The sequence below is a fragment of the Diabrotica virgifera genome, chromosome 4 (assembly GCF_917563875.1).
Source record: "Diabrotica virgifera virgifera chromosome 4, PGI_DIABVI_V3a".
NCBI lineage: Eukaryota > Metazoa > Arthropoda > Insecta > Coleoptera > Chrysomelidae > Diabrotica > Diabrotica virgifera.
Window position 1 is genome coordinate 116,385,297 of NC_065446.1, and position 22,823 is coordinate 116,408,119.

The following is a 22,823-nucleotide window of genomic DNA, read 5'->3' on the forward strand; positions in this document are numbered from 1 at the left end:
GACTTTCTTCCGTCCAGCCTGGGATGTACTCCTTTCGAAAACCTCGGGGGATATGTTTTTTGGCGATAGAGATAACCATTCCTAAAAAACGGTGGTAATTGTTGGCCTTTGGGTCAATGAAGCGAATGCAGGTGTCCAGCTCTTTGGTGTATTCAGGCCAATTTGCTTTGTTAAAATTCCAACGGGGTCTCGGCGTGGATTCAACGATAGAAATTTGTATGCCTATTTCGATTATGACAGGTCGATGTTGGCTGCGAGGGAAACTAGGCAGTACAGTTCGGGAGCTTGGGAGTGGTTGTAACTGTGAGTTACTCGAAACCCAGCATAGATCAGGGTTGTAGCCTTTGCGCCATCTTCTAGAAAAGAAAGTAGGTTTATCTTTTAGACTATGGATAAGGTGGATATTGTTTTCTTCGGCCCACTCCAGGAGTTTTTCCCCATTTTCATCATTGTTTTCATACCCCCATTTGTTGTGGTGACTGTTAAAGTCCCCTATGTAAACTGTAGGTTGGTTTGTAAACATTCGAGGTCTTTTCACTATTATGGTCTGAAAAAATTTTCGGACATTTCGGTCACAAAACCTCATAAAGGCCGTATGACACTATGCATTGTCTTGTATCATTTTTTTATATCGTTTCTGATACATATTAGAAAGTTATACACATTTTCTTGTATCGTTTTTTGCACGTACATTTGTGCCCTGTATGACACTATGCAAGTTATTTTATCGAAAATTGTATGTAATTCGGCACGTGATTAGTCTTAGTACGGTGGCCTACACCGACTAACCAATGAACATTAAGCCCGCGATTATGTCACGAGAGTACGCTAATTTGAATCATAATATGATTAATCGATATTTTTATGTCTTTGATGTATGGAAAATAGTAAAGATAGTTATGAAATAAATACGTTTAGTGGATTGTAATACCTAATTATGGAAAACTGTTGATAATTGGGAGGTTTTGTACCTACTTAAAATTAATCAGGACCGGTTATTCACGGTTATCCAACGGTCAATACAAGATTTACGGAAATCTAGGACTTCAATCTCCATTCTACACTGAAAATTTGTCGCTTATACTGAATTTCCATCCATACTGGATTAACTACTAAATACATACCGTCCTTAGAGGTCAGCTAGCATTATGGTGAATTAGAATTACTTGTATAATTTATTGTAAGAATTTAAATAATAGGTAATAAATTTGGCCACACTACAGCCTGTACCTGGCATTCCAAAATTCCATCAACATTAATATTACGTTAATACATAATGAAATTTTAACGTTTTAACCTATCTTATAAATATATATTATTATTTAAACTCCTACAATAGGTACGATGTACAACTATATAATTCAAAATAAATTTTTACGGGAAACAACACCAAAATTTCAAATACAAAAATATAAAGTAATAGACCAATCAAGTTAGTAAAAAATAAGCCGTTTTTCGACATAATTGAAAAGACGAGGTTTGACAGTTGAAATGTGTAGTATGAGATATTACAAAAGGGCTACCATCTTGGGATTCATCAATTTTTTAGTGGAACATTTTTTAAATAAACAATCAAAACGTCAAACTTAGTTTTGTGCTCATAACTTAAAAACTTGTTTATTTAGAGATTTGACGTTCACAGGTAACTTTTTTAGAATAAAAAGATACATCGAATGAGATACGCTAAATGAAATCGGTTAATAAACAAAAAAGTTATTGCAAAACAGACGACAAAATCATTGTTTTTTAATATTGTTAATAACAATTTTATTGTTTATTAGAATATGTTTAAATATACCTAAACTTGAGGGCATTATGGTGTTTGAATAGTGTGCAAAAAATGGTCCAGATCTGTTTAATAGTTTTCGCAAAATTGAATTTGTTTATAAATTTTTTTGAAAAACGAGCTAATTTCTGAGGCTGGTCCAGTTAATATAGCTGAATGTATCTCAATAATCCGGAGCTCATTTCCTTCGTTAAGATGTATACTAACAGCCTATGAAAAAAAAAGTAAAAAAAATTACATATACGTACACAAAATTATTTGTTAATAAATAGCAGTTTTTAAGCTTATAAACAATTACAATAATTTCGTAGAAATTAGATCAAATTAAATGGCAATAAAAAAATACGGAAAGCTGGTTAAAATACACAACTTCTAAAAAAAAAATTTAGGTCGTACGACCCTTGGGGTCTGAGATAGCCCCTTTTTTTTAAAAAAATCACTGTTACGTTAATTAACAACACTAAGATCTGAAATTAACCAATATTTTATAAGAAAAGTCAAAGTTTTTAACAAAGTTTTTAGCAAGAAAAAATGTTAAAAATTGTTAAAACGGTAGTGTTATAAACAAAAAGTATTTTGCGTTGCGACTAAAGTAAAAAAATAATGGGCGTAGCCGAATGAGAATAAATTCGCGGACTACCATTCGCTAGCGCTAGACCGTTGCAGCCCATTTTTAACATTGACAGTATACCGGATTTGAAGCTTAATATTATATTTATATATTTTGGTAGAAACTTGCATTTTATGAATATTATTATCTTGCACATTTATTTAGTAAAATTATATTTTAAATAAATAAATTTAAAAAATGACAATAAAAAGGCCACTTAAAAAAGGTTTATACATCCCATTAGCTGCTTTGTTTTGGATAATTTTGCAATGAAAATAAGATAAACATTATTATTTTAATGTGGTACCATAGATAAAAAAAATAGTAAACTTGGTACAGTAGAACCCGATTGGTAGGTATAGGCCATTTTTTATTTTGAATCCGTGTGTAGTCCAGGCTGTATCGTCGGCCCCGTTAGGTAAATTATTCCGATTCTTATTTTTTGCACAAACTTACTCAAAAAAAAGTTCCTTATAACAAATTTAAAGGGTACCAAGAGCTACCGCGGCCGGAAAATTGTTTAAACAATTTTTTCATTAGTTTTCTGTTAACTTATAAAAGTTGGGTGAAAAACTGTTTAGTTTATAATTTTAATCAACGCAGCATTAAAACATAGGTCCTGAAGAAGTTTTCTGGAAAATTTCAAGTCAAAATATGCAACAGAAAAAAAGTTACGCGACCTTATAGACGAGTGGTACTCCCCAAAAAAAAACGCTCATTTCTCGAGATATCAACCACACTGTGGTGAATGGCTAATTTTGGTCTTACTTTATGTTTTTGATGGTGCTGAAAACGAAAATGAGTTTTATTTTGAATTTTAGATGGGGAAACATTGTGAAAATCGAAATTTTACCCTAAAAATAAAAAAATGAAATCACGTTTTTCTTAAAATTAAAAGTTACACCACCTTTTTTCTATAAAACATTTTGTTCTCTGTACTCTAGATTTTAACATAAAATTAATTGAACAGCTAAATTTCAAATTTTGTCACTCAACTTTTGCGATTAAACTTTGCAATTCAAGAATCTGCACCTTTTACATCAAACAATTTATAACTTTCTTTATAGCAAGACAGAAATATTGAAGCAGGTCCCATTGTCTTCAGAATGGTGAGAAATATATACTATAAAAATTTTAGAAAAAAATATTAAAATGGAACTGAGTTGTAGCAAGTTAAACGCAAAAAACGTGATTTTTATTTTTAGGGTAAAGTTGCGATTTTGATAATGTTCCCCCACGTAAAATTCAAAACAACCCTAATTTTCGTTTTCAGCACCATCAAAAATATAAAGTACCTATTACCAAAATTAGTATCAGTATCTCGAGAAATAAGCTTTTTTTGGGGTGTGCCAGTGTGCCGCTCGTCTATAAAGTCACATAACATTTTTCCTATTGCATATTTTAAATTAAATTTTTTTGGAAAACTTCTTCATGAATTATATTTTATTTCTGTGTTAGTTAAAATTATAAACTAAAAAGTTTGTCACTCAACTTTTTTAAGTAAGCATGAAACTAACGAAATCTGACGACAAAATGTTTAAAAATTAACAACTTATCTTTTAATGTGTTTAATCATTTTGGACAAATCTCATTGTTATCTAAATGCTTCAAAGATAACACAGTAAAATTTTCAAAAGGAAATATTTACAGCGACCAAAAATACAGTGAGTTAAAATTGAAAAATCATTAAAATTGATTTATTGCATTTTGGCATAAAATTTGATTTTTGAACATGTTCCACTAATTCTAGAAAAAATAAACTCCATGTTCGGATTCGGAGACCTCGAAAACATAAGGAATGACGAAAATTGGTTATTCACTTTAAAGTTGATTTTTGTGGTCGGTATAACGTAATTTTAGGAGTTGCTGCCGGTTGCCAACCGCGCCCACTATTCAGTCAGTCGACTACGCCCGCTATTTTTTACTTTAGTCGGAACGCAAAATACTTTTTGTTTATAACACTACTGTTTAAACAATTTTTAACATTTTTTCTTGCTAAAAACTTTGTTAAAAACTTTGACTTTTCTTATAAAATATTGGTTAATTTCAGATCTTAGTGTTGTTAATTAACGTAACAGTGATTTTTTCAAAAAAAGGGGCTATCTCAGACCCCAAGGGTCGTACGACCTAAAATTTTTTTTTAGAAGTTGTGTATTTTAACCAGTTTTCCGTATTTTTTATTGCCATTTAATTTGATCTAATTTCTACGAAATTATTGTAATTGTTTATAAGCTTAAAAACTGCTATTTATTAACAAATAATTTTGTGTACGTATATGTAATTTTTTTTTTACTTTTTTTTCATGGGCTGTTAGTATACATCTTAACGAAGGAAATGAACCCCGGATTATTGAGATACATTCAGCCATATTAACTGGACCAGCCTCAGAAATTAGCTCGTTTTTCAAAAAATTTTATAAACAAATTCAATTTTGCGAAAACTATTTAACAGATCTGGACCATTTTTTGCACACCATTCAAACACCATAATGCTCTCAATTTTAGTTATATTAACTAAATAAACAAGTTTTTAAGTTATGAGCAAAAAACTAAGTTTGACGTTTTGATTGTTTATTTAAAAAATGTTCCACTAAAAAATTGATGAATCCCAAGATGGTATTCTTTTTGTAAAATCTCATACTACACATTTCAACTGTCAAACCTCGTCTTTTCCGTTATGTCTAGTAAAAACCTAACTTGATTGGCCTATAAACTAGGATATAGATAAAAAAGATCAAGGCAGGTTTTGTTTATATTTGATTCAGAGTTGGACCACCATCTCCATATAGCTATTTCAGCATCCTTATGCCTCATCAGTGAAGCTCAGAAGTCTCAAACCATCGCAATGCAATGAACCCTAACCTAAACTAGGATATATTTTATATAAGATAGAGAATAACACAAATATGTAATACACAGTATCGAAGATCGTTACCACAAAAAACTGTGATAAAGATGGGCTTGTGTACTCTTGTCACGTAAGTCAAACATTTAAGTCTCCCCACCACAGTCGGACAAGGCAACCGTAGTAAATGTCTAAGAACCGTGGGCACAGAATAACTAACCATAGTTACTACTGTACCGTGTACTACTACATAGTTACTACCGTACCGTGGGCACAGGATAACTAACCATATAGTTAGTTATTCTGTGCCGTGGGGATGGTAGTACTGCGTCTACAGCTGATTTTAAGGATTTTATAAAATTTAAAAACTTATAAATTTAACATTTAACGTTAACCAGAATTTTACGTTGACTGTTTGATAAGGTTAATTATTTGTGTTTTTATTTTGTTTTGATATTTATGCTAAAATATTTGCATTAGGATTATCTACAGTTTGATCCAAATTAGGAACTATTGTATTTTCCTCTATTAAAAAAATTATACAACACAATGAAAGCCAATGTTATAGTTTGGACTTTACTAGGACCTAAATATATGGTTATTAGTAGAACACTAGTACATATTAAGTATCAATAAAAAATTTATAAATAATACCTACAAAAACACAAATAAATTCATTAAGACATAAATCATATGATACCATTTTCAGCCGCCATTATGACATTATATTGTTTTACCAGCAAGTTTTACGTTTTGCGCACAAATTTTCGCATTTCTTTTACAAGAAACTGTGTCTGACACAAATTCTTGTATCGTTTCTGACATAAGAACTTCTACCCGTGTATGACATTATAATAGGTACTTGAAATTTCCAAGGAAATTCAAAATATATTATACTTACAAAATATATGAGGTCTAAAATACTATCGCTACGTTGAAATATTTATGAAATCTTTCTGATATCCAGGAGTATAATGATAATCTTATTATCTCTCTGATAATAAAGACAATAATTCTCTTCTGTAATTCTTTTCTGTCCTAACATTATCATATTGTTTTTGTTTTTATACAGTTGTTGACAACTTGTTAAGTAAATATTAAAATCTAGAATACCATTCCACCGTACCAATATTATTTGACTTATTATTATAGAAGAATTTTATTAAAAACAGGAAATGATTCCTTTGTCGATTTAATTAATTTTCCGTATCAGATAATTACGGCCTGGTAATACCCCACCTCTCCGCCCATGTGCACTATACAGTGCTGCTTTCACGGAAAGCTACAACACAGTCGACCCTCCAGTCTATTTCTCTCTACACTCGCCCAGACAAATGACGGTCGCATCGGTCCGGCAAACAAAGCAGAATACCGCGATTGTTTCTACGGCCAACGCCACTAGTTACATATAACCGTGGAATGGATAATTTCGAAACTTCTACTCTGTATTTCAAGCATAATAATGGAAATAAGATAATCAAAATTTGCGCGTACTATATGAAGAGCTTCCACAAAAATGCGTTGGCCGTTAGTACTTCTTAAGTAACGTTGGTGGGGACATTTATAATACCTATTCCCTTTTCAGGTCGCAAATTGTGTCAGTTTTAGTCTAAAATATTATAAACTGAGTTGTGCTACCCTTGCTCAAAATTATTTCGGTGAAAAATGTCAAACAAAAGAAAGTGGTTATCATTAGAAGCAAAAATCGCGATTATCGAAGAGTCTGAAAAAACCAAAAAGAGTTCCCGGATACTCGCAAAGCAATTCAACGTGGGAAGGACGCAGATCTGTACCATTTTGAAAGACAAAGAGGCCATTTATAAATCGTGGAAAGAAAACGGCTGCTGTGTTAAGTCGGAAAAAAAAGTGAAAAAAGAAGTTGCTGATATTGATTCGGCGGTGTATGAGTGGTTCTGTGCTGTTAGTAATCAAAACATTCCTGTTACGGGTCCCATGATCCAAGCAAAGGCGATGGAGGTGGCTAAAACTTTGGAGTACAGTAACGATGATTTCAAAGCATCGAACGGTTGGTTGTATGAATTTAAACTTCAAAATAATATTCAAAGTTTGAGTAATCCGAAAACAGAGGGCCTCAACACTAGCAATGATGAACAAGAACAATCAGATGTTGAACTAATTTGCGAACCAGATAAGAAAGATCACATACAAGCATTGTGTCTTTATACTACAGGAAATCATTTTTTATCTATGGAAAAACATAAACCTGTTGCTGATAATGAATCTTATATACGCAGCAAAACATCAAACGAAAATACAGTTGGTGTATTGAACGAAGAAAAAAACAACTCAGAAGAAAATAGAGAAAGCCCAAAAGATTATATAAAGGCAGAAGAAGAAAATGATTCCGAAGAAAATAAAGAACGTCCAAACAATAATACAGAGGCAAACAAAAGAAGGTGGTTATCATTAGAAGAAAAAATCGCAGTCATCGAAGAGTCCGAGAAAACAAAAAAAAGTGCCCGGACACTCTCAAAGCAATTCAACGTGGGAAAGACGCAGATCTGTAACATTTTGAAAGACAAAGACAAAATTTATAAATCGTGGAGGGAAGACGGCCGCAATGCAAATTCGAAAAGGAAAGTAAAAAAAGAAGTTGCTGACATTGATTCGGGAGTGTATGAGTGGTTTTGTGCTGTTAGTAATCAAAACATTCCTGTGACGGGTCCCATGATGCAAGCAAAGGCGATGGAAGTGGCTAAAACTTTGGAGTGCAGTAAAGATACCTTCAAAGCGTCGAACGGGTGGTTGTATAACTTTAAACTTCGGAATAACATCCAAAGTTTGGGTAAACCGACAACAGAGGGAGCATGTTTTCTCAAGGCTAGCTCTACACATAACAATGATGAACAGGAACAACCAGAAGCGATGATTTGCGAACCAGATGAGGAAGGCCACTTACAAGCGTTAGGTCCTGATATTACGGGACAACATCTTTTATCTACGGAAAGACATAACGAGGTTGCAGATGATGGATCCATTATACGCAGCAAAACATCAAACGAAGATACAGTTTGTTCATCGTATAAAGGAAAAAACGATTCAGAAGAAAATAAAGAACGTCCAAAAGATATAAAGACAGAAGAAAAAAACGATTCAGACGAAAATAAAGAACGTCCAAACAATTATACAGAGGTAAACAAAAGAAAGTGGTTATCATTAGAAGAAAAAATCGCAGTTATAGATGAGTTTGAGAAAACAAAAAAAAGTGCCCGGATACTCGCAAAGCAATTCAACGTGGGGAAGACGCAGATCTGTTACATTTTGAAAGATAAAGAGGCCATTTATAAATCGTGGAAGGAATACGGATGCAATGCTAATTCGAAAAAGAAAGTGAAAAAAGAAGTTGCTGACATTGACTCGGCGGTTTATGAGTGGTTTTGGACTGTTAGAAATCAAAATATTCCAGTGACGGGTTCTATGATGCAAGCAAAGGCAATGGAAGTCGCTTTGGGGTTAAATAGAGATGATTTCAAAGCTTCGAACGGATGGTTGTATAGCTTTAAACATCGAAATAACATCCAATATTCGACCAAACCGAGACCAGAGGGAAAATTGGCTCGAGAATTCCTCGAGATTGGCTCTACACATAACAATGATGAACAGGATCAACCAGAAGAGCCGATTTGGGAACCAGATAAGGAAGGCCATACACAAGCTTTGGGTCCTGATATTACAGGACAACATTTTTTATCTATGGAAAGATATGAAGACGTTACTGATAGTGGATCCATTCTATGCAGCAAAACACCCAACGAAGATACAATTGGTTCATCGGACAAAGAAGAAAGACATGATTCAGACGAAAATAAAGAACGTCCAAAAAATTATACAGAGGCAATCAGTTTACTAACGAAGTTGATTAATTTTTGCAAAGAAGAAGGTGAATCGGATAATTTACTTCTTTTAAACAACGTCAAAGAAAACTTTGAAAATTCTTTAATTTTAAAAAAGGAAAATTGCGATACTTAATTATAATGATAATAAATAAATATAAAATAAAAAACTAAAAAATACAAAAAAAAATACAAAAAATAAAAAACAAAAAAATATTTTTAAACATACCAGCTTACAATTAAGTTGGCCGTCCTAAGTCGGCATAAAATGTGAAGGGAAATATTTTTTTGTTGACTTCTGTTAATATTAAGCCGAGATCCAACGGCGTGTGGAGTGCCAGTCCTGGCTCCCAACACGGTTGGTGCGTCGAAATGTGGTCGGGGCATTCCCATGGAGCGTGGAATATCGAGGTTTTAGTGTAATTCCGAGATGCTTTGAACCATGTTGATTTACCGACAAATAACGGAAGATCTCCAATTTATCCTTATTCCACGGCTCGTGAACTGGCAAGATTGGAGCGGGGAATGACACTCCTCGCGCCGTTGGATCCTGGCTTAACCCTTGAAAACAATTTTCTTCAGGAGCTAAGTAAAACTATGGTTACCACAATTACGTTACGATTATTTCTGGTAAATGTACTTATTTGAAAACTAATTAATTCAAAATTTTTTGCACATAAAGAATAATTTAGTCGGACATTAAACGTTGAAGGCACCACAGGTATTATAATAATAACGCTTTCGGTCTATACACCATTGACCTCAAGCGTTATTATCCTTATAATAAATACCCTTGAATACCTTAATAACTATAAAAGTTATTCTATTTGTTTATCCCAGAGACCTTTATTTTGCAATAACATAAGACAGAAAATAATGAAGATACGGCAATTCTGCTTATGCCAAATTAAAGTAGAAAAGTGGTATTAATATCAAAATGTACTAAAAAAAGATAAAAAAATTATCTAATATAGTCAAAAATCCTAATGCCTTTTTGAAATTTTCTGGTTTATAAACATTTAGAATAACTTTAAAAATATTGTCCGTAGAAAGAATTATTTTAAATTTTCAAAATGCTGGTGAAGTGGGAGCTGGGAGCCGACAAATGCACGAGCTCAAAAACTAAAATAGGCAACTAAAAACTACTATCATTTACTATATCTCGGGATCTACTGAATATATTTGGATCTTTTTTTTAAGAGGAAACAGTAGCGATCAACAGGTAGCCAAAACCCGTTCCAAGATTGCGGCTGTAATTTTGAATATTTTTTCGAGATATTTGGCACACATATTCGTAATATAATAAAGAATGGCGGTACAGGGCCCAATTTGAAAAATATATTAATATGTGGAAATTACTCTGTAATTAAATACAATATTAAAAAAACGAGCCTGTACCGCCATTAAGAAGAACAAAAAAATACACTTTCTTCAAATAAACTTTTTTATCCGATACCTAGATTTTGTGTCATTTTGGAACTACTAAAATTTTTTATTTCATTAGTAGTTCCAAAATGACACAAAATCTAAGCATCGGATAAAAAATTTATTTGAAGAAAGTGTATTTTTTTGTTCTTCTTAATGGCGGTACAGGCTCGTTTTTTTAATATTGTATTTAATTACAGAGTAATTTCCACATATTAATATATTTTTCAAATTGGGCTCTGTACCGCCATTCTTTATTATATTACGAATAAGTGTGCCAAATATCTCGAAAAAATATTCAAAATTGCAGCCGCAATCTTGGAACGCGTTTTTGCTACCTGTTGATCGCTACTGTTTCCTCTTAATTCTTATGTAATTTTTCTGTACATTACAAATATGCAATTTGTCTAGACATTTATTAATTAATAAACAGTCTAATTAAATTTGTTTAAACAATTTTCAAAAAAAATAATTTTTTCCCAAAAATCCATGTTTTTAATCATACTATCATTATTAATTATAGAAAAAGTTAAGGTATACTTTTATAAATAAATTATCTTCAATATATAATTATCTAATAAAAATAATTTATTTATTAAAGTGTACTTTAACTTTTTCTATGATCATTAATGATACTATGATTAAAAAATAGATTTTTGTAAAAAAAATGATTATGTTTTCAAGAATTGTTTAAACAAATTAGACTGTTTGTTAATTAATAAATTTATAAAAAACTGCATATTTGTAATATACGTAGAAATTACATACAGATTAAAAAAGAAAGATCAAAATCCATTGAGTTGATCCGGAGATAAAGAAAATTGTATTAGCTTGAAATTGCTTATTCGGTATTTTAACTCGGTGGATTCACTCTGTGGCTCAGTGGTAATAGCGCCTACCTGTGGATCGAAAGGTCCGAATGGTCGTGAGTTCGAATCTCACCAGGGTCAGGAATTTTTCGTTTATTATAAATTAATAAATGAAGATAGTTTCTGTCCTTGTGGGATCGGTACTCACCGGAGGGACCGCATACATTCGGATACAATTAGCGTCTCTTTGCAAATACAATGACATCGACTTTGCAAAGTAACAAGACACTTACTCAACACACACACTACACATGACACTAAGTACCTCATGTTGTGACTGGCTGAATGACATAAAGTCCATGCCATTAAAAAAACTCGGTGGAATTGTAGGTTCCCCCTAGTAACCGTTTGAACTACATTTTTGAAAAATCGTAGAGGGTGCTGTGAAGGAGTGAAGGTACAATGTTTTTCTACGAGCGTGCAAAAATGTCTACTTTCGCGCACGCACGCATTTTAGTTTAGAAAGTTTCACTTTTCCGCACGCGTGTTACTTTTCCGCACGCGTGTTACTTTTCCGCACGCGGTTTTTACTTTTCCGCACGCGTGTTAATCTAGATATGTTAATATGGCCTTAAAGTAATTATAATACATATAATAAACTAATATTTACATATTATTTACTAATTTATTTCAAATATATCTTATTGTGTTCCTGTTTTAATGAAATTAACGCGACAATTCGATGAAATAAAATTATTTTGACATAATATTCGAAAGTCAAATCGGTAGACAATAACAGTCGTTTTGAATCATCGTCATGGAAACCAAGATCGTCGTCATGCTAACTAATTATATTGAAAGTTTGGTTTTGACAACCTTGTCAAAGAATTAATTTGTGTATGTATTTTCATATTAATTAAATTAATTGATTAAGATTTGGTAATTTTTTAAAGACTCTTAGAAAAAATATTGTTCCTAACTCTTGCAGAAAGTCTCTTTTCCGCACTCGACTGCTTGCCGAACTCCCGCTTCGCGTCGTTCGGCAAACTACTGTCGCGTGCGGAAAAGAATGACTTTCTGCACTTGTTAGGAAAATAACTATTGTGCAATTTTTTTAGCAAAAATATAAATCCCATTCTCTAAAGTGGCCTTAATGAGATTCCTTAATTATTATAAACAAATTAGCTGTGAATTAAAACAAAAACACATGCTAACTTTGTCCCAAATGAACCCAGGCTAAATTTATTTATTTGAAAATTCGTGTTAAAATACTAGCTTTTCGAATATATAAAAAGATTATTTCTACGGATAATATTTTTATAGTATATTGTGCAACAAGTGCAGAAAGGTACTAATTTCTCACGAGTTTGAAAAGTTGCGGTACGAGCGCAAGCGAGTGCCGCAATTCAAACGAGTGAGAAATTACCTTTCTGCACGTGTTTCACACTATACTTTTTCTACAAGCACAGTTTTTCCTAAAAATAAAAATTACAATTTCCAAACGACGATTAATTATAATAGGTACCTATGTGATAAATTTTAAACTGTATTTAATTAATACCTACTAAGCAATTTAAATTCCTTATACCTAAATAAATTGCACAAAAATCAGTTGAAAAATTAATGCACTGCCTTAATTTGTTTAAATTTAAACAATTATTACACATTATTGACATTATATTTATGCAGTCACGGATTTACACAAAACCTACTTCATTCGACGTCTCTTGCACAGGTTGCTAAATCCTTATTGGTTATTTGATAATTATAAAATGTTTAATAAGAATAAAATTGTAAAATAAAACAGTTGTAACATCCATAATTTAGTTTCTATGCTATAGTTAAATATAATAATTGTCTTATAGGTTATATATTTGTCTAAAGTTTAACCACGGATGTAAACAGAATATAACGTTACTCAGAATGCGGTAGTCCACGGATGTAAACAGAATATAACGTTACTCAGAATGAGGTAGTCAACTGTGCAGAAAAGAACTTTGCGGCACAGAAACGTCACTTTGCGGCACAGAAACGTCACTTTTCTGCACACTAATGTCAAATATCTTATACTGTGAGAAAATATCAAGTTTGCTAACATAAAACCGTGCAGAAAAGTGCACTTTGAATAGTGGTTGTAGAAAAAAGTTATTCTAAATGTTTACAAACCACAAAATTTCAAAAATTTGGCATTAGGATTTTTGGCTATATTAATTAATTTTTTTATCTTTTTTAATACATTTTGATACTACCACTCTTGTACTTTCATATGGCATACTCAGAATTGCCCTATGTTCATTATTTTCTGTCTTATATTATTGCAAAATAAAGGTCTCTGGTATAAACAAATAGAATAACTTTTAAACTAATTAATGGATCGGTCTCAAATTTTGAGGGATTGTTAAGTACCAACATACTCAACTTTGGGTGAAACCCTAAAATTCTAGGTTAAATTTAGTAAAAGTTATTAACAAAAATCGATTTTCATTTATTTTGCAATTTGCCAAGCAACAAATTGACTTTTTAACATTCAAAAATTGGTATTTTGAAGTTTTTTAATGTTCTTAAAAATCAAATTTTGTACTCTTATGTCAACTATTTAGCTTTTTAATGGGGTGCAAAAAATCGAAATAAAAAATGGACGCGAACTCTAGGCAGGAAACATGTAGGTTTTCTTCCTATAGGTCTACAATAACTAAAAATGTAGTCAGCTACCTGGATCTTTGAGTGTCCTGAGAAAATCCTTATTTCTCTGGACTATCGGGTATAGATGGTTTTCCTTTTTCCTCTGTGTCGTTTATCTTTTCTTGGTCTTAATTCAGTTAACTTACGTGTCCACCTTCCATCCTTTATTCTTGCCACGTAGGCAGCACATCTCCACTGCAAACTGCAACCCCTCTCCACAACATCTGTAACTCTGGTTCTGTTTCCTACGTCTTCGTTTGCGATCTTGTCTTTTATTGTTACTCCTATCATTGCTCCATCCTTCTTTGTGTTATGAGTTATTCTTAGTTTTGAAGCATTGTTGTTTATTAGGGACAATGTTTCTGCACTGTAGGTCATTACTGAGAACTTTTCAGTTTTCCAATTCCATAAGTATGTACATATTGAAGGTTCTTGTAGAGGTTGAAGCTGTCGTGTTTTTTTTGGAGGTCTTTTTTTTTTTGTATGCTTATATTAGTAAGTTTTTAGATCTTTAAAAATCGGTAGTTTATTAACCCTTAACCACTGGCATGCGGTATGTCATACCGCGCCGAAAATATATTTTATTGTAAAATGTGTTTTATAAAAGATTCCTAGAACCTCATCTGTTGGGGTATCTCCCGATAGGGGCTTCACGACCTTGACGTTGGTTCGGGGGCTTAAGCTGACAGATAGGGCTGTAGTCTGGCGCAGGAAGTGGATCAAGTATGTGTGTACGAATGCATGGGATCTCCCTAATAAGGAGCTCTCCGATGAAAGAAGGCACCCCCTATAAACGAGCTAGGCCTGGTGCATGGTAAGTATGAAAGGATGTGAAACAACCTCGCTAGACCGGTTCCTGTCACGACTTAGCTCTCTGGAGTATCTGGGAATCTTTCCTAGGTACTTGAGAGACTAGGAATGTATGAACTGCTTCAGCGACCAAGAAGTAGCCCGCCCTAAGTTAACCCACCCATGTCTGGTTGTACCACTACCCTGGCGTAAATTTAAGTAGAAGACCCTCTGGTCTTCACTGCCACATCTCCATTCTACGGCACTGTTCACATCGCCAATATATAATCAACCGACCCGATATTATCTACCAGTTGTATCTATCCTACACTTGTACAACCAGAAAATACTATCCCTCCTTCATCCTTTTTCCCACTAAACCTACACCCCCAACACACAAGGTAAAGGTGTAATTGTACCGTGCCCAGGCCTGCATGGCAGTTGTGTGTCTAAATTGAACTGTCTCAAACGGTCGACTGGGGGAACCAGGCCACACCCCCTTTCATTTAAGGCCTTGTACCGGCACAGGGAGCGCTGCTGGTATGGACAGTTTATTTCTCCCATACTCGTGGGATCAATATGGCATGCTAAAAATTTAAAAGATTTAACCCTAGGGGTCTCGCAGGAGGACCCACCCAACAAACAATCAAACTTCCACTGAGACTGTTCGGCAGAATCTGGAAGAAAATAAACCCATCACATCGGGTAATAAAAATACTGAGGACGCAATGCGGACTCCTTTAAAAGATGCTGAGGATGAGGTTTCTCGGCCAAAAATATCTGGGGCACAGAGAAGAAAGCTTCGGAAAATGAGAGACCAGGGAATTGACACTTTTAAGGTCAAATTACCTCCTAGACCTCAAAATAAGACTCCTGGAAATGCCGAAATCGCACAAGCTGTCAAGCGGACTGTGTCTGATAGAAGCACTCCTGAGGAGAAATTAACAAAAAAGAGCAGAACTGCTGCTGCCTCTTTCAAAGAGCTCAGCAGCAACTACAAAGCTGCTTTTACGGGAATAAAGACGGCAATAATTCCCAAAGAATACCCAGACATATCTGTAACATAAAAAGACGTTGGAGCAATAAAAGAAGCTCTAATTAAACTTATCGATGAGGTTCCTAGGAGTCCTTTAAGATCACACAGGATTTCTTGGAAGAAAAGACGGAGTTGAAGGTCATTAAGGCTGAGGAACTCCCAAAATCTAAGCGTGTACTGATGTACCTTCCAGAGACTAAAAATGAGGATCTGAAAGTGCCACTGGCACGAATTGGAAAACAAAATCCTGAACTAAGGACCAGTCGTTGGGCAATTCTGAGTTCCAAACCAGCAGCTGACGGAGGACTGCATGTTAGTCTCCGAATTGATAAGGAGTCAGAGGCTCAGCTCGAAAGGCTTCAATGGAAGCCTTATTATCTTCTACAGCGAGCAAGTATTATACCGTTAGAAGAGGGTAAAGCAAGACAGGTAGGGAACATTGGGGAACCAAAACCTGCAACGATTACTTCCGAACTGCAGGAGGCCGAAGGGGAATCTATGCAGGTGGAAGAAATTACAAGAGGGCCTGTTAGAGACCCCAAAAATGAATAAACTGCAAAATTAAGATCGACCTTAACCTGGTACCAGTTATGGAGCTCTGTAGGGGAGACATGACAGCTTCCAGAATTAAACTAAATTGCAATGGGTTGGTTACAGAGTTGATTGTTGCGTCTCTTTACCTTCCTATTGACACTAAAGAACAACTTCCAGGGACTAACCTAGAGAACCTTCTAGAATACATCAATGATAAGCATACAGAACTTATCATTGGAGTCGACTCCAACGCTCACCACATAATTTGGGGGAGCCGAGATACAAACAATAGAGGTAAGTCACTTTTTGAGTACCTTTGCACTACTGAACAGGGGTAATAAGCCCACCAGGACATCAAGGGCAGAATCACTAATCGACCTAAGCCTATGCTCTATGGGGATTGGGAACATAATATCTGATTGGCATGTGTCTGATGCGTTATCCTTATCGGATCATGCATACATATGCTTTGAGATAAACTCAGTCAAACCGGAACCAAGGTTCTATAGAGACCCTAAGGTGACCGATTAGGAAGCCTTTAAGAGGGATCTTGGAACAAGGGTACGGAATTATCCTAAAAGGCCAAAAAACAACGTTGAGGTTGAGATGTCAGTAGACTGGTTGCAGCATGCAATAGTCGTCTCATATGAGGAAAACTGCCCGTTAAAAGGAAGTCGCCCTCCCAGGCAAGTAACTTGGTGGAATAACTTGCTGTCTGATCTCAAAAGAGAAACAAGACGGCTCTTCAATAGGGCGAAGAAATAAGGTGATTGGGAAGCATATAAGGCTAAACTGAAAACCTATAATAAGAAAATCCAATCCGCTAAGGAAAGATCCTGGAGAGAATTCTGTGAAAACATTGAAAGTGTACCTGAAAGCGCCAGGGTCAACAGAATCCTCAAAAGAAATAACATTAACAAACCCAAGTCAATGAAATTGCCCAATGGGAAGTATACAGACACAGAGAAGGAGGCTGTAGAGCATCTTTTAAGTGTTCACTTTCCAGGGTCGACGCAACTGACTGGCAATAACAAACATCAAGCAAACAATAGCCCAACTAAAAGGGACTGGCTGACCTCTGACAAGATCTTTGGTTCTCACAAGGTCAGATGGGCTATGGAAACTTTTGAACCTTATAAAACTGCGGGACCGGATGGTATATTTCCTAAGCTTCTCCAGGAGGGTCTGGAAATAATCATGATCACAATATTTAGAGCTAGCCATGCTCTGGGATACATTCCCAAAGCTTGGAGAAGGGCAAGGGTGGCGTTTATTCCCAAACCAGGAAAAACAGATTACATCTTAGCAAAATCCTACAGGCCTATAAGTCTGACCTCATTCATGTTAAAAACCATGGAAAAAATCTTGAATGAATACATCAAGAAAAACAATTTAAATGAAAATCCACTGCACCAACGGCAATGGGCGTATCAGGCAGGGAAATCAGGTGAAGCCGCCCTACACAATCTAGTGTCGGAACTCGAAAGGAGTCTGCATCAGAAAGAAGTCGCACTTGCTGCATTTTTAGATATAGAAGGTGCATTTGATAATACCTCAATCGAGTCTATACAAATCGCACTGGTGAGTAAGAAAAACAACATGCAAGTGGATTATTCAGATGCTTCAGAGCAGAATAATATTTACAGATACGCATGAAGATACCATAAATCTGAGGGCAACTAAGGGATGCCCTCAAGGGGGTGTATTGTCACCGTCATTATGGAACATAGTTGTCGATGATCTGATTCATGGGCTAAGCGCCCAAGGAATCTGGGTCCAGGGTTTCGCAGATGATATCGTAATAGTAACTAGGGGAAAATTTCCCAGCGCTGTTGCGTATCAGATGCGATATGCCCTTCACTACATAGAGAACTGGTGTCTGAAAGAGAACCTCTCCGTGAACCCTTCTAAAACTAAACTGGTAGCCTTTACAAATAAGAGGAAGCTTACTGGACTGAGTGAGCTGAAATTATTTGGAGAGGTACTGGAAAGAACCAATGAGGTTAAGTATCTAGGGGTAACCCTGGATTCGAAACTCCATTGGAATACTCATATTACCAATATAACCAATAGGGCTAAGCGACTCTTCTGGAACTGCAGACGAGTTGTAGGTAAAACCTGGGGATTGAAACCAAAGGTGATATGTTGGTTGTACACATCAGTGATACGACCGACAGTTACTTATGGGTCAGTACTCTGGTGGAGAAAGACAGCTTTGCAATCTTTTGTGACCACTCTCACCACCCTACAAAGACAAGCGCTTCTAAATATAACAGGAGCCTTGAATAGTACAGGAACGGCTTCATTAGAGGCTATCACAGGTCTCCCTCCGCTGGAATTATATATTTCGGCGGTAGCCTTTATGACCATCCTGAGGCTCAAAACAAATAATACTTGGAGGCCAAATTATGTATTGAATAGCCACACAAACATTACTGGGACTATACTTGAGGAATCCGTCTTTATGATGAACTCAGATATGATGACACCAGAACTAATCTTCACTGAGAAGATTAACACAATTATACCATCTAGAGAACAAAAAGTCCCAAACATTAATGGGGACTTAATATGGGTCACTGATGGATCTAAAACTGCCCATGGTACTGGATCAGGAGTCTTTGGGCAAACATGTAACTATAATAAATCTTACAGCCTAGGTCAACATACAACGGTGTTCCAGGTTGAAGTTTTTGCTTTGGTGGCCTGCATTTTTGAAATCATTGATGAAGACCCTAAAGCTAAGAGAATCAACATTTACACAGATAGCCAATCGGCTATTCTGGCTTTAAAGAACCCTCTCACCAAATCAAAACTGGTGAGAAACTGCAAAGATCTCCTCAATAACCTAACAAAAGACAATAAAGTGTCTTTAATATGGGTGCCGGGTCATGAAGGGGTGCATGGGAACGAACGAGCAGATATGTTAGCGAAACAAGGCTCGAGAGAAACTTTTAAAGGCCCAGAACCTTTTTGTGGCATCACTAAAGATGCTATGAAAAGCGAGGTTCAGAAATGGCTGCTAAAGAATCATCAAAATAAATGAAGAACCACTCAAGGGCAAATCCAGACTAAAAAAATAATCAAGAATATTGATAAAAAACTCTCGAACAGTTTGATGAACCTCAATAAACGAGAGATCAAAACGATCACTGAAATGGTGACTGGACATTGCCGTTTAAGGAATCACCTATACAAACTAGGTAAGGTGAATGAACCATGGTGCAGAAAGTGCGAAATGGAAGAAGAAACTGCCATACACATACCATGCCATTGCAGTGTGCTAGGTGATGTAAGGCAGGCAGGACTTCACTGGTCAAATGAGGTTTGAACCAGAAGAGATCCTAAAACTACCAATAAGAAAACTGTTGGCCTTCGTTGAGGCCACATGACTTATTAAAGATTAAGGAGAAGAACAGGGTTTGGTACAAAGGTCTTATGACCAAGTGCCAGAGACTAACGAGTCTCGCCTGAGTTAAGAAGAAGAAGAGAAGAACCCCATCTGTGTATCTTCAAGTGGTGTGTAATTGTATCTGCTTCCAACTACTGCGGTTTTAATGTTTTAATATGGTTTAGTCCTTGAGCTACATTGACGTAAAGTTTTCTTGCGGCGTCACCTACCGCATGTCCGTATTTAAGTTTCTATAGTTAAAAGCAATAGAAAAAAGATATAGAAATTCTATAAGATCATCTAAAACTTATCCAGGAGAGGACATATCCTCCTATCACAACCCTGTTGTTTTGTCTATGAGAGTGAAAGTAAAGAAGGCGGCTCAAACAAGACAACACATATGCGGAAACGAAAGTTAAAATAAACGAGAACTTAAGGAAAGTCAAAGAAGATAGTGCGGAAACTCTGACTGTTGACTAAAAATGGGGAAAAATTCAACATGCCTTAGTGTCAGTTGGAAAAGAAACCGTCAAACCACTTGGAGAAAGAACAAAACCTTGGATGACAGTAGAAATTCTTGAACTCATGGAAGAACGAAGAAAACAAAAAACAAAAGACCCGAATAAATACAAAGAAATTCAGAGAAACATCAGAAAGAAAATTCGAGAGGCAAAAGAGGGGTGGCTCTCCGATAGATGCAAAGAAATAGAAGACCTGGATAAAAAGTATGACAGCTTTAATTTACACAAAAAAATCAAAGAAATGACAACTTCTAGAAAAAGCACAAGAACGAATACCCTTAAAAATGATAAAGGGGATATTATTACTGACGTGAAGGAGAGATTGTGTCACTGGATAATTACATCCAACAACTATTTAATGATGAAAGAGGAGAACTGTGATTAGAAATCACAGAGGATACCGGACCACCAATATTAAGAGAAAAGTCATCTATGCCATTAAAAAAACGAAAGAGGGTAAAGCTACTGGACCAGATGATGTGCCCATCGAATTATTAAAACTTATTCATGAAGATGGTATTGATGTAATGGTTGAAATCTTTAATCTAATATATCAGACTACAACAATCCTCAGACAATGGCTGCAATCGACCTTTGTAGCAATTCCCAAAAAGCCAAGTGCAACAACCTGCTCGGACCACAGAACAATATCTTTAATGAGTCGCACACAATCCTCAGACAATGGCTGCAATCGACCTTTGTAGCAATTCCCAAAAAGCCAAGTGCAACAACCTGCTCGGACCACAGAACAATATCTTTAATGAGTCACACACTTAAAACATTTTTGAAAATAATACACAGCAGAATTGTTAAAATTCTCGAATATGAAATCAGTGACACACAATTTGGCTTTAGAAATGGTATGAGCACACGAGATGCTTTGTTCGGCTTGAATGTGCTGGCCTAGAGATGCATGGATATGAATCAGGATATGTACTTATGTTTTGTAGACTTTGAAAAGGCATTTGATAAAGTTCAACATAAAAACCTTGTAGATGTATTAAAAAGCCAAAATATTGACAGTCGTGATATGAAAATTATATCTAATATATATTGGAATCAAACTGCCAAGGTAAGAGTTGACAACCAGGACACCCAAGATATCAAAATACAAAGAGGAGCCCGTCAGGGTTGCGTGCTGTCTCCACTACTTTTCAATGTCTACAGTGAAGCGGTATTTCAAGAAGCGCTCTCAGATTCAATAGAAGGTATATCTATCAATGGAGAAGTTTTGAACAACTTATGTTTTGCAGACGATACAGTAATAATAACCGATAACAACAATGATTTACAGAACGTAATGCAACGCCTTAATGAACTCTGTCATGAGTACGGACTGAAGATGAATTTAAAGAAAACTAAATGCATGATCATAGCTAAATCAGCACACGCAAATATCCAATTAACTATTGAAGATACTGTAATTGAGAGTGTGGATAACTACAAATACCTAGGAACATGGATAACATCAAATGTAATGTAGAACAAACCAAAGAAATTAAGACACGTATTGAAATAGAACGTACATCATTCATTAAACTTAAAAAGTTTCTTTGTTGTCGGGATGTAAGGTTAGAACTACGCCTAAGGATGCCTCGATGTTACGTGTTCTCTACTCTTCTTTATGGCTTGGAAGCGGGGACGTTGAAAGTTGAAACAAGTCCATTTGAATAAGTTGGCCGCCTTTGAATTTTGGTGTTACAGAAGAATCCTACGAATATCATGGATTCAAAGAATGTCGACCGTGGAAGTAACTAGAAGGATAGGAAATCAACCGGAAATAATACTAGCTATCAAAAGACGAAAACTTGAGTACTTGGGACATGTGATGAGAGGGCAAAATTACTCATTATTATGCAAGGCATTATGCAAGGCATACTCATTATTATAACTTATTATGCAAGGCAAAATCCGAGGAAAGCGAAATGTGGGAAGACGAAGAGCATCCTGGCTTAAGAACTTACGGGAATGGTTCGAATGCAGTAGTGCAGAGCTATTTAGAGCGGCAGTCAACAGGGTCCGCCCGCACTGCCATGATGATTTCCAACCTTCGATAGAAGATGGAACTTAAAGAAGAAGAAGTTAAAAGCAGTCCAGTGTATTCTATCGCTATTAGTATGGCAGCAAGTTCATTCAGTTGTTCTACTTTCAAGTGCTTTCAACATTATTTTACTATTTTTTAGTTATTAATACTCAAATTTTTCTTGTAATCTGGTTTTAAAGAATTTTGTAAGAACGTCCACCATTTTTTTAATATAAGGTATGCATGCGTTCATAATTTTCTTGAAAAAATAAAGTTTATTTTTTGTGGAGCAGGATTTTATTCTACAGCAGTGTAAAGAATCATTCCGTAGTTGATGTAAAAAACAAGTACCTACAGTGATATAAGACAAATTCATATTGAAAACAAAGGAGAATAGGCAACGGTATGACATACCGCATGTTAGAGTATACGTCTTGAAACATCCACGTCACTAGTTAAGGGTTAAGATATAATATATTTGATTACGTAGGTACTGTTCTCCCTATTTGTTCATCTTGA

The 22,823-nt window shown here is 35.2% G+C and overlaps 1 protein-coding gene across 1 annotated transcript; it reads left to right on the forward strand.

The window, feature by feature from the left end:
- The first annotated feature begins 6,564 nt into the window (after positions 1-6,564).
- Positions 6,565-9,315, forward strand: LOC114335182 (uncharacterized). Its single transcript, XM_028285365.2, has one exon. The coding sequence runs from the start codon at positions 6,906-6,908 to the stop codon at positions 9,228-9,230; it is 2,325 nt and encodes a 774-aa protein (XP_028141166.1). The 5' UTR covers positions 6,565-6,905; the 3' UTR covers positions 9,231-9,315.
- The last annotated feature ends 13,508 nt before the right edge of the window (positions 9,316-22,823 follow it).